At 42.9% G+C, this 17,693-nt stretch overlaps 1 protein-coding gene across 1 annotated transcript; it reads left to right on the top strand.

Annotated features, from left to right (window-relative positions):
* The first annotated feature begins 7,088 nt into the window (after positions 1 to 7,088).
* On the top strand, positions 7,089 to 8,887 carry LOC117820444 (ADP-ribosylation factor-like protein 4C). The gene has a single exon (XM_034694212.1). It carries the CDS (start codon positions 7,708 to 7,710, stop codon positions 8,284 to 8,286), a length of 579 nt encoding a protein of 192 aa, XP_034550103.1. The 5' UTR covers positions 7,089 to 7,707; the 3' UTR covers positions 8,287 to 8,887.
* Positions 8,888 to 17,693: the final 8,806 nt, after the last annotated feature.

Genomic DNA, 17,693 nt, shown 5'->3' with positions numbered 1-17,693 from the left:
AAGACCCCAGAACTCTTGGTCAAAATGCACCTTAAGCATGTGCCCCAAACACAGAGGCTGCAGTCCTCGTTGCAGATATCCTTTCATCTGGAGCTCCCCCTACTGGCTGGCTGCAGTATAGCTCATAAGCCCCGCCTCCTCCATGTTAACAGATAGGACATGAGTCTGTCTCTTTAGGTCATGCTGATTTATGTCAGTGTTTATTTCTCTGACTTGTTTAGTTTGAATCAGTTATTTGATGCTAAAAAGAGAGGATGTGGCATCATGACTGACAGCTCTGTCGACCAATGAGGCTCCTGCAGCGCTGTGTGCAGAGTAGAGGAGGAACGATGAGAGGGAACCAACACAAGAGTCATTGAACTTTCCATAACATACATAAGAATCTGTCCAGGTGTGGACTGGACCGACCTGAGGGAGCGATGACGCTTGATGAACATATTGAAGGTGTGTTTGTTGGAGGAAGGGGCGGGGCATTTGTGTTTAGGGTGCACCTGCTAGATCCCTTCTGCAGATCTTTTGTCTCTAAATGACTTCAGGAGGTTCTTCAGCTTCAGGTTTCTGAAAGTGGAGGAGTTCGGTAAATTAACTTCCCAGCATGAACTTTCAGCACCGAGCCAAATGAACTTTTGGACTCATTTTAAATATCTGAATATGAGAGGGTTTACTCTGCAGCTATCTGAAAAGTCAGAAGCTTAATGTTTTTTGGCTTTGCACACCGTGAGCAGCTGTCACACGAATAAATGATGCTCGGACTCTGATGCTGCGTCCAATTTCCTCAAACATCGTGCCAACAACGTTCCAGTTTTACTGTTCGCTCTGCGTTTATGATCCAAGCTAATGGTACAGTGTAAACCACCTTTCCAAAGCACCTGTGCTTCCTGTTGTGACACATTTCAGAGTTAAAGGAGCAGTCTGCAACGAAAGGGAAAGAACCTGTTGTGGATATTTGCTGTAGAATGACCAGCAGGCGTTCCCGTCTCCACCGTCTGTGTTGATGTTGTTTGCTGCTCCACCTCTCCTGAGTGGGTGGAGGTTAATGGCTCCTCTGTGCTCCTGTGCAGATAACATTATCCAACAATATAAAGGGAGGAAGATGCTGAATGTGTTTTCTGCTTTTGGAGAAGGAGACGGTAAATGGAGCTTATTTATTTCCCCCCCTCCTCCTCTGCAGGCTGGGTAATGACATCCAGGAAACGAATCAGGCTTCAGGGAGTGAGTGCAGGCTGATAAACGCACTGAAATGAAAGTGCGTGTGTGTGTGTGTGTGTGTGTGAGGACAGATTTATATGTGTGTGTGAGCTGTGTTTGTGTGTGTGAATGTATTTGTAGAGAGAAGGAGGAGGAGGAGGGAGGAGAGGTGCTCCTGCAGGTACCCTCTCTGGAATAGTGATGAAGAAGAACTGAAGAGGTTGAACGTGTGTGTGCATGAAACACAGACACTTCCTGGAGCTGTGTGTGATTGAGTGTTTTTGCATGTGTGTGTGTGTGTGTGTGTGTGTGTGTGTGTGTGTGTGTGTGTTGGGAACATGCTCAGACCTATCTCCTGATTTGTTTTGACGTTATCTCTCAGCTGTTGACTCCTCTCTCTCTCTCTCTCTCTCTCTCTCTCTCTCTCTCTCTCTCTCTCTCTCTCTCTCTCTCTCTCTCTCTCTCTCTCTCTCTCTCTGCGTGGACTTGATGTGATTCTGGAGGAACCTTGTGGAGAAACTGAAGATTAAAACCAGTCTCTATCTTGTGTTCCCGTCACTTCAGTCTGAGGAGATGAAATAAAAACATTTGGGAGCTGAGTGTGGGAGGAAACAAGTACACAAGTTTTGTTGTTGGACTTCGCCATCTAGTGGCAGAAAGTAGTCCAGCAGAAACTCTGTCATGTTTAAATCTTGTTAACTTTTGACAACATGATGCATTAAGCTGATTACAAAGGCCGACTGCAGCAGGAGAAGATTGTGCATTACTTGAGAAATCAATGCATCCATAAAATCACATTTCTGGGGAGAAAATGAGCCTCCTTTTTTAAAGACATTATAGAAGCTTAGTCTCACACTAAAGCTGCCGGTGTGTTTTGATTTCTCCTGGGAATGACTTGGCTGACGCGTTGTACTGTTATATGTTTGTCCATACAACACCATTCACTGTAGTTGTTGAAATAACTGGTCTGAGGCGTAACTTTGGTTTGCAGAAGTCAGACAGCGTCCACAAGTTTCTCATTCCTTGCACGAACAAACATTTTAGACGCGGTTCTCCATGCCGCCTGCCGACGCAGCGTCACAGCACCCAACGTAACGACGTGACAAGGCAACAACGTAACAAACGCAACAACGACAACGTGACAACGGTCAAAAACCAACTGCCCTTCCGGGTCAAGACACACATCTGATACCCAGGCGGTGACGTACTTTTATACCTGTGCCCTTAAAGGTGACATATCATGCAAAATTGACTTTTTAATGGTTCTTTACCTGAAATATGTGTCCCTGTCTACAAACCCCCCGAGAATGAAAATAATCCATTCTGCCCCTGTTCTGATTTCTCCACCTTTCTGTAAATGTGTGCTGAAACCAGCCGTTTCAGATTTCAGTGTTTTTGTTACGTAACAACAATATCCGGTCTGTCACGGAGTCAGAGCTCGGAGCTTGTTCAGCCCATAGACTGTATAAAATACAACTCAACCCCTCCTCCGTTTTTCATTCCCTGCACACATGTGTGCTAACAAGGAGCTTAGGAGGGAGGCATGCTAGTTGTAGGCTGTCTTAATAAACACAAAGGTCGGTTTTACTCCCCACGTCTGCAGATTTGAAGATCTAGTGGATGATTTTTATTTGTCATGGATAAGTGCTAGCGCTAATTAGCATAGCCACATAGCTATATGTTCATAGCTGTAGCTGTAGCTGTAGCTGTAGCTGTAGCTGTAGCTGTAGCTGTAGCTGTAGCTGTAGCTGTAGCTGTGTACCAAGACACACGTCGACATACTGACAAATAAAACAACAAGAAACACTAAATCTGTAACCAATCCTTCATAAAAGGTCCCGCTGCCTTTCTGGCAGAGGTCGGTTTTACTCCCCACGTCTGCAGATTTGAAGATCTAGTGGATGATTTTTATTTATCATGGATAAGTGCTAGCGCTAGTTAGCATAGCCACATAGCTACATGTTCTTGGCTGTGTACCAAGACACACGTCGACATACTGATAAATAAAACAACAAGAAACACTAAATCTGTGACCAATGGTTCAGAAAGGTCCTGCTGCAGGCGCCTCTCCGTCAGGATCAGATTCTGGATCAGATTCAGAGGGTTGAAGTAACGCGGGTCTGTGAGCAGCCGTGTATATTCAGCCAACATGTAAACATTAGATCAACGTGCTGGAGAGCCGAGGCCACACCCACTTCCTGAGGGGGCGTGGTCAGAGGGAAAACAGAGTGTTCTGATGAGGAATGAAGAAGAGGGCTTTTCAGGCAGACCAAAATCTGATTTCAAAGTGTTTTTTTGAGCATAAACTTTAAAGACATGTTTTGGGGACCTCTTAGACCAATATATATTGATGAAAAAAGCGTGATATGTCACCTTTAATGAGCAAAACGATGACACCTTGTGGCACAATAAACAATGTGTTTCACAGCTTGAGCCAAAACATGAATCTGGCTCTTACAACATAAAAACCCAAAATGTAAACTATCCTTCTATCTATGGGGAGCCGTTTGTAAAGTTGTGCACACTGAGAATAAAAGCTACAATTCTCCACATTTAGCTCAGAAACTTCATAAAAATGTAGAGTGAGTTTTTAAAAGTCACTTTTTTTTATCACATTTAGAGGAATATTTGTGATCTTTAAGTTAAAATCAATGTTAAATCCAAATGTTAAATGTTTGGCGTCCATAGGGGGAGCTGCTTGCACCCTAAATGCGTGAGGAAGAAAATTTGAAATTTGAAGATGAAGGGAAAATAAAATTGTTTTCTGTAATATAATTTGGGGTTAAATTGCAGAGTGATGCCTGTATACATTTAAAAGCTTGTGATTCACTTTAAAGGTTTGCAAAGCAGTTTTTGAAGTCTTTAAGTCTTCCTGATTTACTTGGGTTTGTTTTTTTCATTACACTTTGGAAGCTGTTAGCTGAATTAGATAAAACATGCAGGCTATGTCAGTTGTCTTTTAGTGTATATGTGATGTGTGTGTAGGGCCTGCTCTGTCTTCAGTGTAGACTAATCCAGAATACAGCACTCTTCAGGGAGAATATACACAGGTAAGTCCATGTGCTGAAATTAAGTACTTAAAGGGTAACTAAACCCTCGAGTTTCAAGGAATTACATCTACCCAGGAATTTCAAAAAATGTCATTGGAACATCAATGTATAAATTTGGACAGGGCTGGAGTTTGTGGAATGTGGTGAGGTAGGTTATATAGGGTATGATGACAGACACAAGTACCAAATATGACACTGTGAACTCAGCCAGCCATTAGAAGAACTCCATTGCAGTAGTCAGGTTTGGACCTGCAGAGGGCAGTCTCTACAGTCTATGGTCTCTACACACATTCAACACAATTTGAGGAATTTTAATACTTTATGCTCAACTACTGGGATCAAGACACACATTGATTAACAGCACTACTAAATCCCTACATAGATATGTTCTCAGCTAAAAAAAAAGTGGTTTGGGTTTTAGTTACACTTTAATATTTGCAGTCAACTTATATTGTTTTTTCAATGTCTGCTGTAGATCATTAGAGTACAGAAGAGGATTAGGGCCACTGAAAAAAAATAAAATAAAGTCAAATTATTATTTTCTAAATTATTATTCTGACTTTATTCTCAGAATTCTGACTTTATTCTCAGAATAATAATAATAAAAATGTATTTTTTTCAGTGGTCCTAATCCTCTTCCGTATTAGAGAGCAGGTCGGCCAATATTACATTTTTTTATTTTTTTTTTGCATTGATTAAAAAACAATTTAAAGGCACTATGAGGAGTTTTTAACTGGCTGAGAAACAGACTGAAACTGAAACTGATGCCTCTTTATGACCCTCAAAAGCAAACAAGACCATCTACAACAACACTGATACCTTCTCTGTTGTCATTTTTAATGTCTAAAACTGCTCTGAGGGGGGGAGGTGTCAGAACAGATGATTGACATCTCGCTTTAGAAACACCCTTTTCTGGCTGTTTTCATTACAAATAATCACATTGTAAGATAACTCTAAATGTTAAAAGACAACAGGGTGAGGTTATTGTCTGAAGACAATTATTTTGCATGTACAGGACAAGAGATAAGAGGTATCACTTTGTCCACAAGGGGGTGCCATAATCGATACAAGCTAAAAGTTCCTCACTGCAGCTTTAAGAATAACATCCATTATTTTCCACACATATTAAGATGTTATATAAATATAAATCTCAGCCTGCAACATGTTTTAGACAGAACTGTCATTAATTCATGGAGTAGTAAAATATATTGAGTTATGCTGGAGATTTTAGAATGTGATAAATATTAAATTTTAGAGCAGTATAAACTTTATTTTGTAAAAAGGGAAAGTGTCAATGATGTTTATTAATAATAATAATAATAATAATAATAATAATAATAATAATAATAATAGTGTCAGTAATTTTCCTCGTGAGTTCAAGTAATGACTAATGGCAATTATTGCGGCGTCGTGGATCAATGTATGAGTTTATTTGTTGATTATTTCAGTAAAACATTTTATTGTTTTGACTTTGATTGAGCTCTAAAAGACTTTAAAGGTCCACTTCTGATTTCTGTAAATATTAGTTATTGTTGTCTGTGTCATATTCTTATCTTTGAATGACAAAACAGACAAATAAATATATTTAACCCTGGAACACTAACATTGTTTTTTTTTTAACCTATGTGATTTTCATGATGTTGCTATTGTCTGAGTTGCATGGGTCCCTGAGTAGCTTCATACTGCTCTCTGATGTCCCCCAGGGTAGGCCTGTTTCCCTTCTACCATCCCTGTTTTTTCAGCAGGCACATGTTCGGGTGATTTTCACCCAATGTTAGTTATTAAGAGTAAATTCTTTGTGTATCTCTCCCACAGTTATCAGTGATGCAGGGAGACTGTGCCTTCACTGGGTGAGGCTCATGTGTCCCAGGAATTGGTGACCCAAAGAACAAGTTCCCAGCTCCATTATTTAAAAAATAATCATTAATTATCATCAATAATTCCCTAATTTTTCACTCATTCTGGAGCATGTTTATAGGGTCCCACCATGATATATTTTTGCATTTTATGAGATGTTTTATACTGGAAATACAAGAGGAGTAATTCAATTTGCAATGTTTTGTTTCACTATGATATATTTTGATGTGAAGTATTTTATATTGGGTAAAATACACCTGATGTTAGTGAGTGTTACTAACTGACAAGTTACTTAACTCAACTCAACTTTATTTATAAAGCACCTTTCAAACATAAAAAACATGCAGCCCAAAGTGCTTCATAGAATAACAGAGGGACAGAAAAAAAACAGTAAATGTCAAACTATAAAAGGCATAAATAAAATACTTAAAAATAAAATAAAATCAATACAGTAAAATTAACAAAATAAGTAATAGTGGAAAGAAAAGTTAAAGATAAGGTAGAGTTAACATGATCAGATGAATACAATAAATAAATATATAAATATATAAAGCAATGATTAAAATAATAATAATAATAATAATAATAATAATAATAATAATAAATAATAGTTAGTGTTCTAGGGTTAATAACATTCAAATCTAGAACATTCACTTTTTTCTTCTTCTTGGTAGTTTCCTTTAAATCTGTAAAACAACTTTGTCTTCCCTGTAATTGCCACTTTGAGCCAGCAGGTGGCGCACTTACCTATCATTGACCCCTGAAGAGGAGCACAATGGAAACTCCTTTATTTCACACACATGATGTTGTTGATGTGTAATCCTGCAGATTGTAACAGATTACAAGAGTTTGTTCTTCTTTCACAATAAAGGAAATATGATGAGAGCTGACAAACGTGCAAAGTGAGGAAGTTTGGACCTGCAGTGTGTGTGTGCGCGCGCGTGCGTGCGTGTGCGTGCGTGTGTGTGTGTGTGTGTGTGTGTGTGTAACTGGGGCTCAGCACAGCAGCTCGTGAGGCTGCCTCATTGGCACATGTCCCGGCGGGGTGGAGCGATGCGGGGCCGCCTCTTGTGTTGCGGTCTCGTGTTTCCAGCTTCACTTCAGAGCAGCAGCGGCAGCGCGAGGACAGGAGCGTGGAGCGTGGAGCGCGAGGACAGGACTGTGGACTCTCCGTGGACGTGATTCTCCGGGTTTAATCACCGGAGCAGGGCGCGTGCAGAACCCTGAGAGGTGGATCTGACTGTGCGCCAAAGACCAGAGCGACTGTTTGACTCTGAGGACGGACTCTGGGTCTAGAGGGTGCTCTCTCAGGTTGTGGTCTCTCTGTCCTGAGAAGGGTTTTCTCTGTGGAGCTTTCCTCGTCGCCAAATGGATGTGAGCGCGTGAGGAGAATACTAATGAACGGCGCGCTGCGTCCTGCTGAGGCGCACCGCGTCCCCTTCTGACGCTGAGGGCCACAGAGGAGCGGATCCACATCAAGAGGGCCTGATCCAGATCTGGGGGATTCTACACCTTCAGCAGCACAGGGATTAATGCGCGCCACCTGACCACAGTAGCTTATTATTGTGTTCTGGACCAGAGGAGGGGGTCTAACCTCCATCAGCTGCAGAAAATGGGCAACAGCTTCTCCAACATCTCCGCCTTCCAGTCCCTCCACATCGTCATGCTGGGTCTGGACTCTGCGGGGAAGACCACCGTCCTCTACAGACTCAAGTTCAATGAATTCGTGAACACGGTCCCCACGATCGGGTTCAACACAGAGAAGATCCGTCTCAGTAACGGCACTGCGAAGGGCATCAGCTGCCACTTCTGGGACGTGGGGGGTCAGGAGAAGCTGAGGCCCCTGTGGAAGTCCTACAGCCGCTGCACGGACGGGATCATATACGTGGTGGACTCTGTGGACGTGGACAGACTCGAGGAGGCAAAGACTGAGTTGCACAAAGTGACTAAGTTCGCAGAGAATCAGGGAACCCCTCTGCTCGTCATCGCCAACAAACAGGACCTGCCCAAGTCTCTGCCTGTGGCGGACATAGAGAAGCAGCTGGCCCTGCACGAGCTCACCCCCTCCACCACATACCACATCCAGCCTGCCTGTGCCATCATAGGTGAGGGTCTGCACGAGGGCATGGACAAGCTGTATGAGATGATCCTGAAGAGGAGGAAGTCCCTGAAGCAGAAGAAGAAGCGGTAACAGAAGCTGACTCTTGAGGACTGGTTTTTCCTGTGAGGAGTTCTGGTCCCTCCACAGGTTCACTCTGCAGTGATTTGTTTGATCCTCCTGTTTGGATTAAAGCTGTGTGACTGAAGCTGCTGAATATTGCTTCTGCAGGTTTGAAACACATGAAATAACCAAATAAAGACAGAACATAAACTTGACTTCAGCTCAGCAGCAGGAGGAAGAGGAGGAGGAAGAGGAGCAGGCTGGCCTGTTCCTCTGCTGCTGCTGAAGAAGCTCCTGCTGCAGGACTCTGATGGTTTTGACTTCCCCTGCAGAGACACATGTTTGATTTTGCACGAGGCTCAGGGGGTCACGTGTCCCTGCTGCCCTTTGGTTGTTGTTTTTTTTAACAGACATCAGTGTTGGATGTCATTCGACTGTTTCTGGAGCATTGAAGTAGCCTTTCACTCTGCGTGGTGGACCGAGGACTCAGAGTTCACTACTTTGCACTTTTATTTCCTAACAGACAGTAGAGAGCGACACTGTATTCATAGAGGAGCAGATCAGGTGGTTTATGTACTAAGAAGCCAAAATTGAAGTATTTTTGGAATATTAAAAGATTGAAAATCCTGAATTTGATTTGCTGTTCTTTATTTTATGAATTCATATGAAAATGTGGAGGTTAATGTGGCAGCACGGAAGGAAATCACTCCACAAGCTTGATTCAACATGCATAAAACTGCTTCCTTTACCTGAAGGTGTGGACTTAGAGGTCATAGGTCATAAGGAGCATGCAGAGGGTCAAATGCATGAGGTTAATTCTTGTATTTTTAAACCTGGGTGCTAATTTTTGCATATTCTGGCACATAAATAGACACATTTCTTCACCCTGCAGCCATAAATATGCTGCAATGGCTGCAATTTCATCCACATTGTGTCAAACATAACGATCCATCTCCTGCAAAGTTGTCATTGTGCAAGATGCTTATTTTTAACCAGAAGCAGCCCTTATGTCTCTGTCTACAAAAGCCACCAGACTCCACTGACAAAGACAGTAATTCTACCTCACAGAGCACAGGAGCCTCTGCTGCATCAACAAATCACTGTGGTGTGTATTTTTGATCTTGTGTGACATAAAACAAGAAGAAAAAGTAGCTGCAGCTTCTGTTCTCTGTGAGGTTACATTACAGTTTTTGTGAATGGAGTCTGGTGGCTCTGAGGAGCACAAAAACAGCCAAAAAGTCATCTTCCTCTCTGACTTAGAGCTCTCTCTCTGCAGGGATCTTGTCTGTAATGTTGTCAGAAACTCAGAATAACAATCTGAGCCTGTCAGGGTCAAAAACAAGAACTGTCCTTGCATTAAGTATACCTTCGCATCCACACAGCTGGTCTCCCTGCTGCAGGATGAACTCACCTACAGGATACATTCTGCATCTTGTCATCTCTCTTACTCATTTAGTTCTCTGATGAAGAAAGGCCCAGGTTCATCCCGGGATGAATTCCCCTTTAAAAGTCTCTCAGCAGAGCCGGAGCTCGTTTGTGAAATTTATGGATCTGCATTGCGGCGCAGAGCAGCGTCTACAGCAGCAACAAACCCGGACCAGAACTCATCAGTATGTTGGTGTTTGTCTTGTGAGCGCTGTCAGTTCCTCCTCACTGCTGTCTGATTAATGCAGACTTTATCGTGCTGTTATTTTTGGATGGACAGAGGGAGACTGTTTTGCTTGTGCAGCTGCTGTTTGAAACACAATGTGGAGCTCGGTTCAGGGAGAGAGTTTCTGCTCTGAGTTTAGGGGGGGATGTTGTGAGTCTGCATCCATTAGAGTTTACATTTCTTATTACTAATTAATCTGAGAATGTTGTGATCCATAAATGATTAGAGAAGGGTTAAAATACATGCTACATGCTGTTTGTGAGAGCAATGAGACCGCTGCAAAGAGCAGCTTCTCTCTGACTGGATGTTTTGTTTTATTCTATGCAACTTTTCTCCCAATTTGCAGATGAAATATTCTCACTCTGATCTTGAATTTGCAGAAAATGACAGCAGGTTAAGATGAAGTGTGAATAATGCAAAGAAAAGACAAGTTATGATCCATTTCTTGAAAGAAGAATTGAGGAAAGGACAGGAAAATTTGGTGGAATAACTCTGACTTTTAAAATCATCTGTTATGTGTCCAGTCTTTCACATTAATGTTGTGACCTTCATGTCAGTCTTGATGCAATAATCTAAGCAGCTTGAGCAGAAGAAGGTGTGCATGTGTTCAAACACAAGAAACAAATCAGCATCTCTACATGCATGAAAGTGAATATTTTATTCCTGCAGCTTTAGTTTGCAAAAAACAGCAACAATTTAAATTCAATGAACAAGAATCAGACATGCAAATGTTTTCTTCTGCAACAAAACAAAAGATTCACTGATTAATTTGTTCCTTAATCAGTTTAGAACATCATCAATATCAGTAAAACATACTTAGTGCAAGAACTTGTCATGCATTTTGCACCTCTCCTCCTCTCAGGCGTGAATATTGCACTTTTGACTCGACTGCATTCATCTTTCAGGCGTAGCTTCTTCTCAGATATTAGGTTTTACCAAGCGGCAACCTCTGATCTAAAAATATGAGTCCAATGCGGAAGTGTTAAAAACTGCAGTTAATTGAGGATCCGCTTGAGGCTGGCTCTGGAAGTACTGGAAACCACACACACACACCCATTCCAAGAAGCTGATCTTTACAGCAGAAATAAACATGTTTACAGTCTGGTTCAAAAAACAAGTGTAGTCTGGATAGCTCATTTCTCGATCGGCTCAAACTGTACGGGGGGTGAATTTTTTCATAATGTGGTAATTTCAAAGACAGTGAGATTACAAGTCTTCCAATGAGAGGCACAGCTGACTTGATTGACAGGCGGGAACACTGTAGCTGTTGGCGAGGAGGCTCAAAGCCCGCCTCTTTGTGTCACACTAGCTGGACAGCAGCAATCTGGCTCAGAATGACCTTCTAATGATGTCAAATATTACTGTTATGACTTAGAGGAGCAGTTCATCCAGAGTCTTCCTTTACCGTCTGACTTCTTCTATTGTTGTTGTTTACACTCACACCAGATGAGTCCTCCTTCCTCCTCGTCTTCTTCATTTATTATTTCTGGCAGGTGAGATGCATCGCAGCATCTGGAGCCACTCTGCTGATGTCAACAAGTTAATCTATGGCTTAAAAAGATGGAGCGTTTGCACAAACACTGTGGTGAAGGTGAAGATGCAGATCCAGTCGAGGACATATGCTCCCCTCTTGCAGAACTCTACGGCCTCAACATAAAGGACGGTTGTTGACTGACTGTTTCTTCATTGTTGACTGACTGTTGATTGGTTGTTGACTGCTGCAGCTGTAAAACTAATTGAACTCCTCACATGTCAGTGAGGGAACACCAACATGTGTTTTCATGTTCGGCTGCTGCTTCACGCTGAGGATCGCCGTGAGCTCGATTCTCCTTCATGACAGACTCCAAAATAATAAAAAAACACACAAAGTCCTGTCATCTCAGGACTCCCTGTCACTATGGCAACAGTACAGCAGCACCAACCCAGTCTACCCTCAGAGATTTAGGAAACAGATTTCCCTTCATGCAGCCGTCTGCAGCTTCAGCAGCAGAGAGCGTCGACTCTGACAGGAAGCAGTAACACATCTGAGTCCCTTTGTTTGATGAATTAACCTACATCATTTAAATGCAGAAGAAGAAGAAGAGTACCCCTCTGTATTCTGTCCATTCTGCATTATCTCTGCGCTGCAGCTATATGATGTATGAAGTGAATTAAATATTTAAAGCAGAGTATTTCATGCCTGCAGGAAACCTCTCTGTGCATAACTCCCCCCAAAAGTCAGCCTGAAATATTCTACATCTTTTATTCGTGGGGTTCGATTCAGGATAACATATTCCTGCCTTTATGGTTATTTATAAAATGAAGCACATTCCTGGATGGCCCCAGCTTTAGTGAAGCGTTATTATCTGCTGTCTCGGTGTGTGTTTACTGCAGTGATTAAACTTCAGCTGAACCCCGCAGACAAAGACCATTAACAATCCTGCATCATTGGGCAATGTTTGGAAGTTTATCTCGACCTCACACACGCAAATTCAACAATTTATCCAGTAATTATTAAATAAAAGCTGCATGGTGACCTGAGTGATTCACTGTTAATGTAAATTCAGATAAGGAATGAAGGCAGGCCGGCTCCTCTCCTCAGCTGACCCTGCGTCTGTGTGAAACGTGCTGCTGCAGTAACGTAAGGCAGCCACGAGTGCAGCAGTGCATGAGCGTCCAAATATACTCATCCTCCAGAGAAATGTGTTCCTGATTTAAGCTGCAGGGATGTTTCACTGTACAGAAACCAGATGATGGTGCACAAGAGGAAAAGTCATCTCAGGGAAGAGCTCATAGATTGATTCATTCATTAAACATCAAGTTATTTCAAAAATGCACTCAACATACTGGACTAGTTGAACTCACTCTACCTAAACTGTGATGTTTTGGTGCATTCAGGCAAAGAGTGAGCGACATAGCAAAACATTTTTGCTTCGGTTCGGTTTTAAAAGATGGACGACGTGACAGCTCCCCAAAAGTGAAGCCAAAACATCACAGTGTGCGTGCTTCAAAACAACACAAGAATCTGTTCTGCTGTGGACTCACCTGAGAACCACATTCACTAGCAAGGACCACGCCACACAAGGATATAAGTTTGAACATTTAATGAATTAGCTGTGCGTAGTGTGGCCCAGTAGAAGGAGACTCAGGATGAGGGTTCCGTCTCAGCGTTATCCTGCCGGAGCTGATCTTGGCCCAGGTTGTACCTGGAAGTAGACAGGGGCACAGAAGGAGCGAGCACGAGTTGAGTAGGAGAGGACAAGGAAATAGGTTAAATGCAGTAGAGTAAGGTGAGGGAGGGTGGGTTGAAGAATCTTGGACAAACAGTTGGAGTAGGCTGGCTACGTTTAAGTAGGCTTGTCAGGTGATTGAGGGTGTGGTTTAGGCGTGGTCCTGCTCCTGAATTTAAGTTAACACCTTCAGATTCATTCACCATCAACCATCAACCAGAAGCGGCCATATTGCTGCTGTCGAGCTAGTTTTTTTTTTTTTTGAAAATATATTTATTGCTTTTATAAACATAGAAAATACAGACTTGACAACACACAAACAAAGCAAAACTTAAAAAATAAAAGCTAGCTGTAGCTGTAGCTGTAGCTGTAGCTGTAGCTGTAGCTGTAGCTGTAGCTGTAGCTGTAGCTGTAGCTGTAGCTGTAGCTGTAGCTGTAGCTGTAGCTGTAGCTGTAGCTGTAGCTGTAGCTGTAGCTGTAGCTGTAGCTGTAGCTGTGTACCAAGACACACGTCGACATACTGACAAATAAAACAACAAGAAACACTAAATCTGTGACCAATCCTTCATAAAAGGTCCTGCTGCCTTTCTGGCAGAGGTCGGTTTGACTCCCCACGTCTGCAGATTTGAAGATCTAGTGGATGATTTTTATTTATCATGGATAAGTGCTAGCGCTAGTTAGCATAGCTACATGTTCGTAGCTGTGTACCAAGACACACGTCTACATACTGATAAATAAAACAACAAGAAACACTAAATCTATGACCAATCGTTCAGAAAGGTCCTGCTACAGGCGCCTCTCCGTCAGGATCAGATTCAGAGGGTTGAAGTAACGCGATCACGCAGCCGTGTATATTCAGCCAACATGTAAACATTAGATCAACGTGCTGGAGAGCCGAGGCACACCCACTTCCTGAGGGGGCGTGGTCAGAGAGAAAACAGAGTGTTCTGATGAGGAATGAAGAAGAGGGTTTTTCAGGCAGACCAAAATCTGATTTCAAAGTGTTTTTTTGAGCATAAACTTTAAAGACATGTTTTGGGGACCTCTTAGACCAATATATGTTGATGAAAAAAGCGTGATATGTCCCCTTTAATGTGTGCCACGAAGAAAGTTCAGCAAAGGGTCCCAGATCTTATTGAACACACTTCCTCTGTCTTCTTTGTGGAATCTCAGTCTCTCAAGGTTCAGAGTGTTCGCTGTCGAGCTAGTTTGAGGTAAAGAGGCGGGCTTTGAGGCTCCTAGCCAACAGCTACAGTGTTCCCGCCTGTCAATCAAGTCAGCTGTGCCTCTCATTGGAAGACTTGTAATCTTAATACCTTTGAAATTGCTGTGTTAGAAAAAAATCCCCCCCCCCCTGTACAGTGTGTGCCGGTCAATAAATGAGCTATCCAGACTACACTCGTCTTTTGAACCAGGCTGTAAACATGTTTATTTCTGCTGTAAAGATCGGCTTCTTTGAATGGGTGTGTATGTGGTTTCTGGTACTCCTGGAGCTAGCCTCAAGTGGACACTCGATGAACTGCAGTTTATAACACTTCCGCATTGGACTCATATTTTTAGACCTGAGGTTGCTGCTTGTTGTAAATGTAGCTCTAGCGAAAGTTCAGACAGGAAGACTATAAAAGCAATCAGCAGTTGTTTAACTCTCCTCACCCGCTTCCAGCTGCACGCTCCGGAGCTGTCATTGGTTAATCAGCAGCTGCGTCATCCAATAGCTCAGTGGCACGCCCTTATCGTCAACCTATCAACTTTCTGCTATACTTTTGAATTTGTCTCTCTCTCCAGCTAGTTCCTTCTTGCATTGATGGCGCGCACCCCTCCACCTCCCCGTCTCCACCTGGTCTCTGCAAGTCTTCAGCTCCTAGGATTCATCAACCACCACCACCAGTGTCTGTACTCTAGGGGGATTTCTTCTGCTGCCAAATTCACACATCCTACACTCACAAAATTATCCCCATTGAGTCTTTACGCCAAAGATTTCTGTCAAGTTTCATCATTCATTCAGTTGTTTTAAATAACATTTAATCTTCAAACTGTCTCTCCTGATTGACCTATGGAGGTCACCAGTTAACACGGTCACTATTCAAACCATAACACCGGCTTCCCTCTCTGCAAAGTAAGGCCACTGTGCATGGCATTAGTTTACCTACGTGATGAGGTACAGGCAGCCCTGCGGTGCTGTGTGATTTGGCTTTGCAGTATATGAAGTTAAGGTGTTAACTTAGATTCGGGAGCAGGACCACGCCTAAACCACACCCTCAATCACCTGACAAGCCTTCTTAAACGTAGCCAGCCTACTCCAACTGCTTGTCCGTGATTCTTCAACCCACCCTCCCTCACCTTACTCTCCTGCCCTTAACCTATTTCCTTGCCCTCTCCTACTCATCTCGTGCTCGCTCCTTCTGTGCCCTGTCTACTTCCAGGTACAACCTGGGTCAAGATCAGCTCCGGCAGGATAACGCTGAGACGGAACCCCCATCCTGAGTCTCCTTCTGCTGGGCACACCACGCACAACTAATTCATTAAATGTTCAACTTATATCCTTGTGTGGCGTGGTCCTTGCTAGTGAATGCAGTGTGAACGCAAAACGACCTGAGGGAATCATTTTATCTGAATCTGAAGAAAGCAAACAAAAACATCCTAAAATGCTGACTCAAGCTGACCTTTGGTCGACCAATCAGGAGCCAAGGAGATGAGGCCTTAGTTCCTTGCTATCACGGCTATCATGTGAATCAATCATGCCGCTAGTTAGGTCGAGGCGAAAAAGTCATTAACCCCCAACTGTGTGAACAAATAGAGATACCAAGGCGGGTTTTTGTACCAGGCTGTAAACATGTTTATTTTATTTGGTGCTTTCTGACCGACAGATTTAGATGAATTTAGCATCAAGAGAATCAGAACATAATGTCTCAAAGAAGCAGTCCAAGGTCCTCTCTTTTATTTAAATGCACATAAAAACTTAATTCTTCATATTTTCTCGTGTTTCCAGAAAAATCCGAACTCCACACGAAGGTTTTCAGACCCACCAGGTTGAGCGTGGATGTTTCCACAAACACGGAGCCCTCCGGAGACAATTAAAGAGTGAGAAACAGAGCGGCCTGTTCAGCCTGAGAGCTTTTACACTGTCAGCTTATTATCTTTTAATTTCTGCAGTGATTGAAGCAGCACAAAGACACGCTGCTCTGTAATCAGCAGTTTGTTTTGCTCCAGCAGAGACGCCTCTGTTCTGCTCTAAGAGGATAATTGGAGAGAAGAGGGAGACACCAACAAAGAGGGGGGAGGGGGGAGGAGGGGAGGAATAAAGGGGGGAGGAGGGTGACAATCTGCAACTTATTCTGACTTTAAGCCTGGAGGGAAACAAGAAGCACATTATGTTGGGGTTTTGCTCTTTTGGTTTTCAGTTAGGATGTTCCCACCGAACATTAAAACCTCTGCTGCGAGGAATTAGGGATGTGCGCTTTCAGTCGATTAAACGTCATCACCCTCGCTAGTTGGCAGCAGGATTACTAGTCGATTAAACTAATGATCAATATCTTATTGTTATTGGCCTGAGAGGCTGCTCATATGTTGTGTCTAAGCTGAGTGCAGCCACCCTTCACAAGCCGAGGCTGTTGCTTCAGTTAGTAGGCACTGCTGTAATGATCTACAACCCGGATGTAAACAAGCACGGCATCTCTTAGCGCGGCGTGCTTCATCACTTTTATGATCTATAAAATGGAGATAAAGTTGTTTGTAAACTTGAATAAAACCAATGACTGTTATAGAACAGACTGCCTCCACTCCATGGGCGCTGACACATCACGCTGGTGCAGCTGAGGCGTGCACACAAGGAGCCCTCATTGGTCAACAGAGTCGTCAATCATGACGTCACATCCCCTGTTTTTAAAATTACATAACTAGCATGATAAGAACTAACTTTAATGACAGAAGAATTAATTATTTGACGTGTTTTTTAATTTGACACATCTGTTCCGACTGTTAACATCACGTGGGCCGGGTCTGTGACCTGTACTGACTCCAGCCAGCAGGGGGAGCTCTAAATATTTTGGCTTTACGGTCAATAATACGTGTGGCGTCCATTTGAATATATAGTCGATACATGTAACCACCAAACCTGAGTAATGCATAAAGAGCACAAGTATTCAGATGTTCATCTGCAAGGGGGACTGAAGGCTGGTGGTGCTAGCTCAGCTGTTGTTAGAAATTTGTTATCGTCTACCAGCAGACTCTGGGATCCTGTCTCCAGCTGTCTTTAAAAAGTTGTCTGTTTTCCAATTGTTTTCTTACCTTTAGACTGTCTACCAGGTAGCTAAGCGGCTAGCAACATTTAATTTGACAAACATACCATCGTCCGCCATGTTTGGAAATCTTACAAAATAGCTTCAAACATCACTTTAGGGTAAACAGTTTGTGGCGTGTGGCCCAAGCCGCAACCTCCGGTCTTAGAAGATGAAGCTCATGTGGAAGTGTTGTAAACTGCAGTTCATTGAGTGTCCACTAGAGGCTGGCTGCAGAAACACCAGAAACCACATACACACCCATTCAAAGAAGACGATATTTGCAGCAGAAATAAACAT

This window comes from Notolabrus celidotus, chromosome 10 (assembly GCF_009762535.1).
Source record: "Notolabrus celidotus isolate fNotCel1 chromosome 10, fNotCel1.pri, whole genome shotgun sequence".
Taxonomy (NCBI): Eukaryota; Metazoa; Chordata; class Actinopteri; order Labriformes; family Labridae; genus Notolabrus; species Notolabrus celidotus.
The sequence above is the reverse complement of the archived record's forward strand: the minus strand, read 5'-3'. Positions and strand labels throughout refer to the sequence as shown.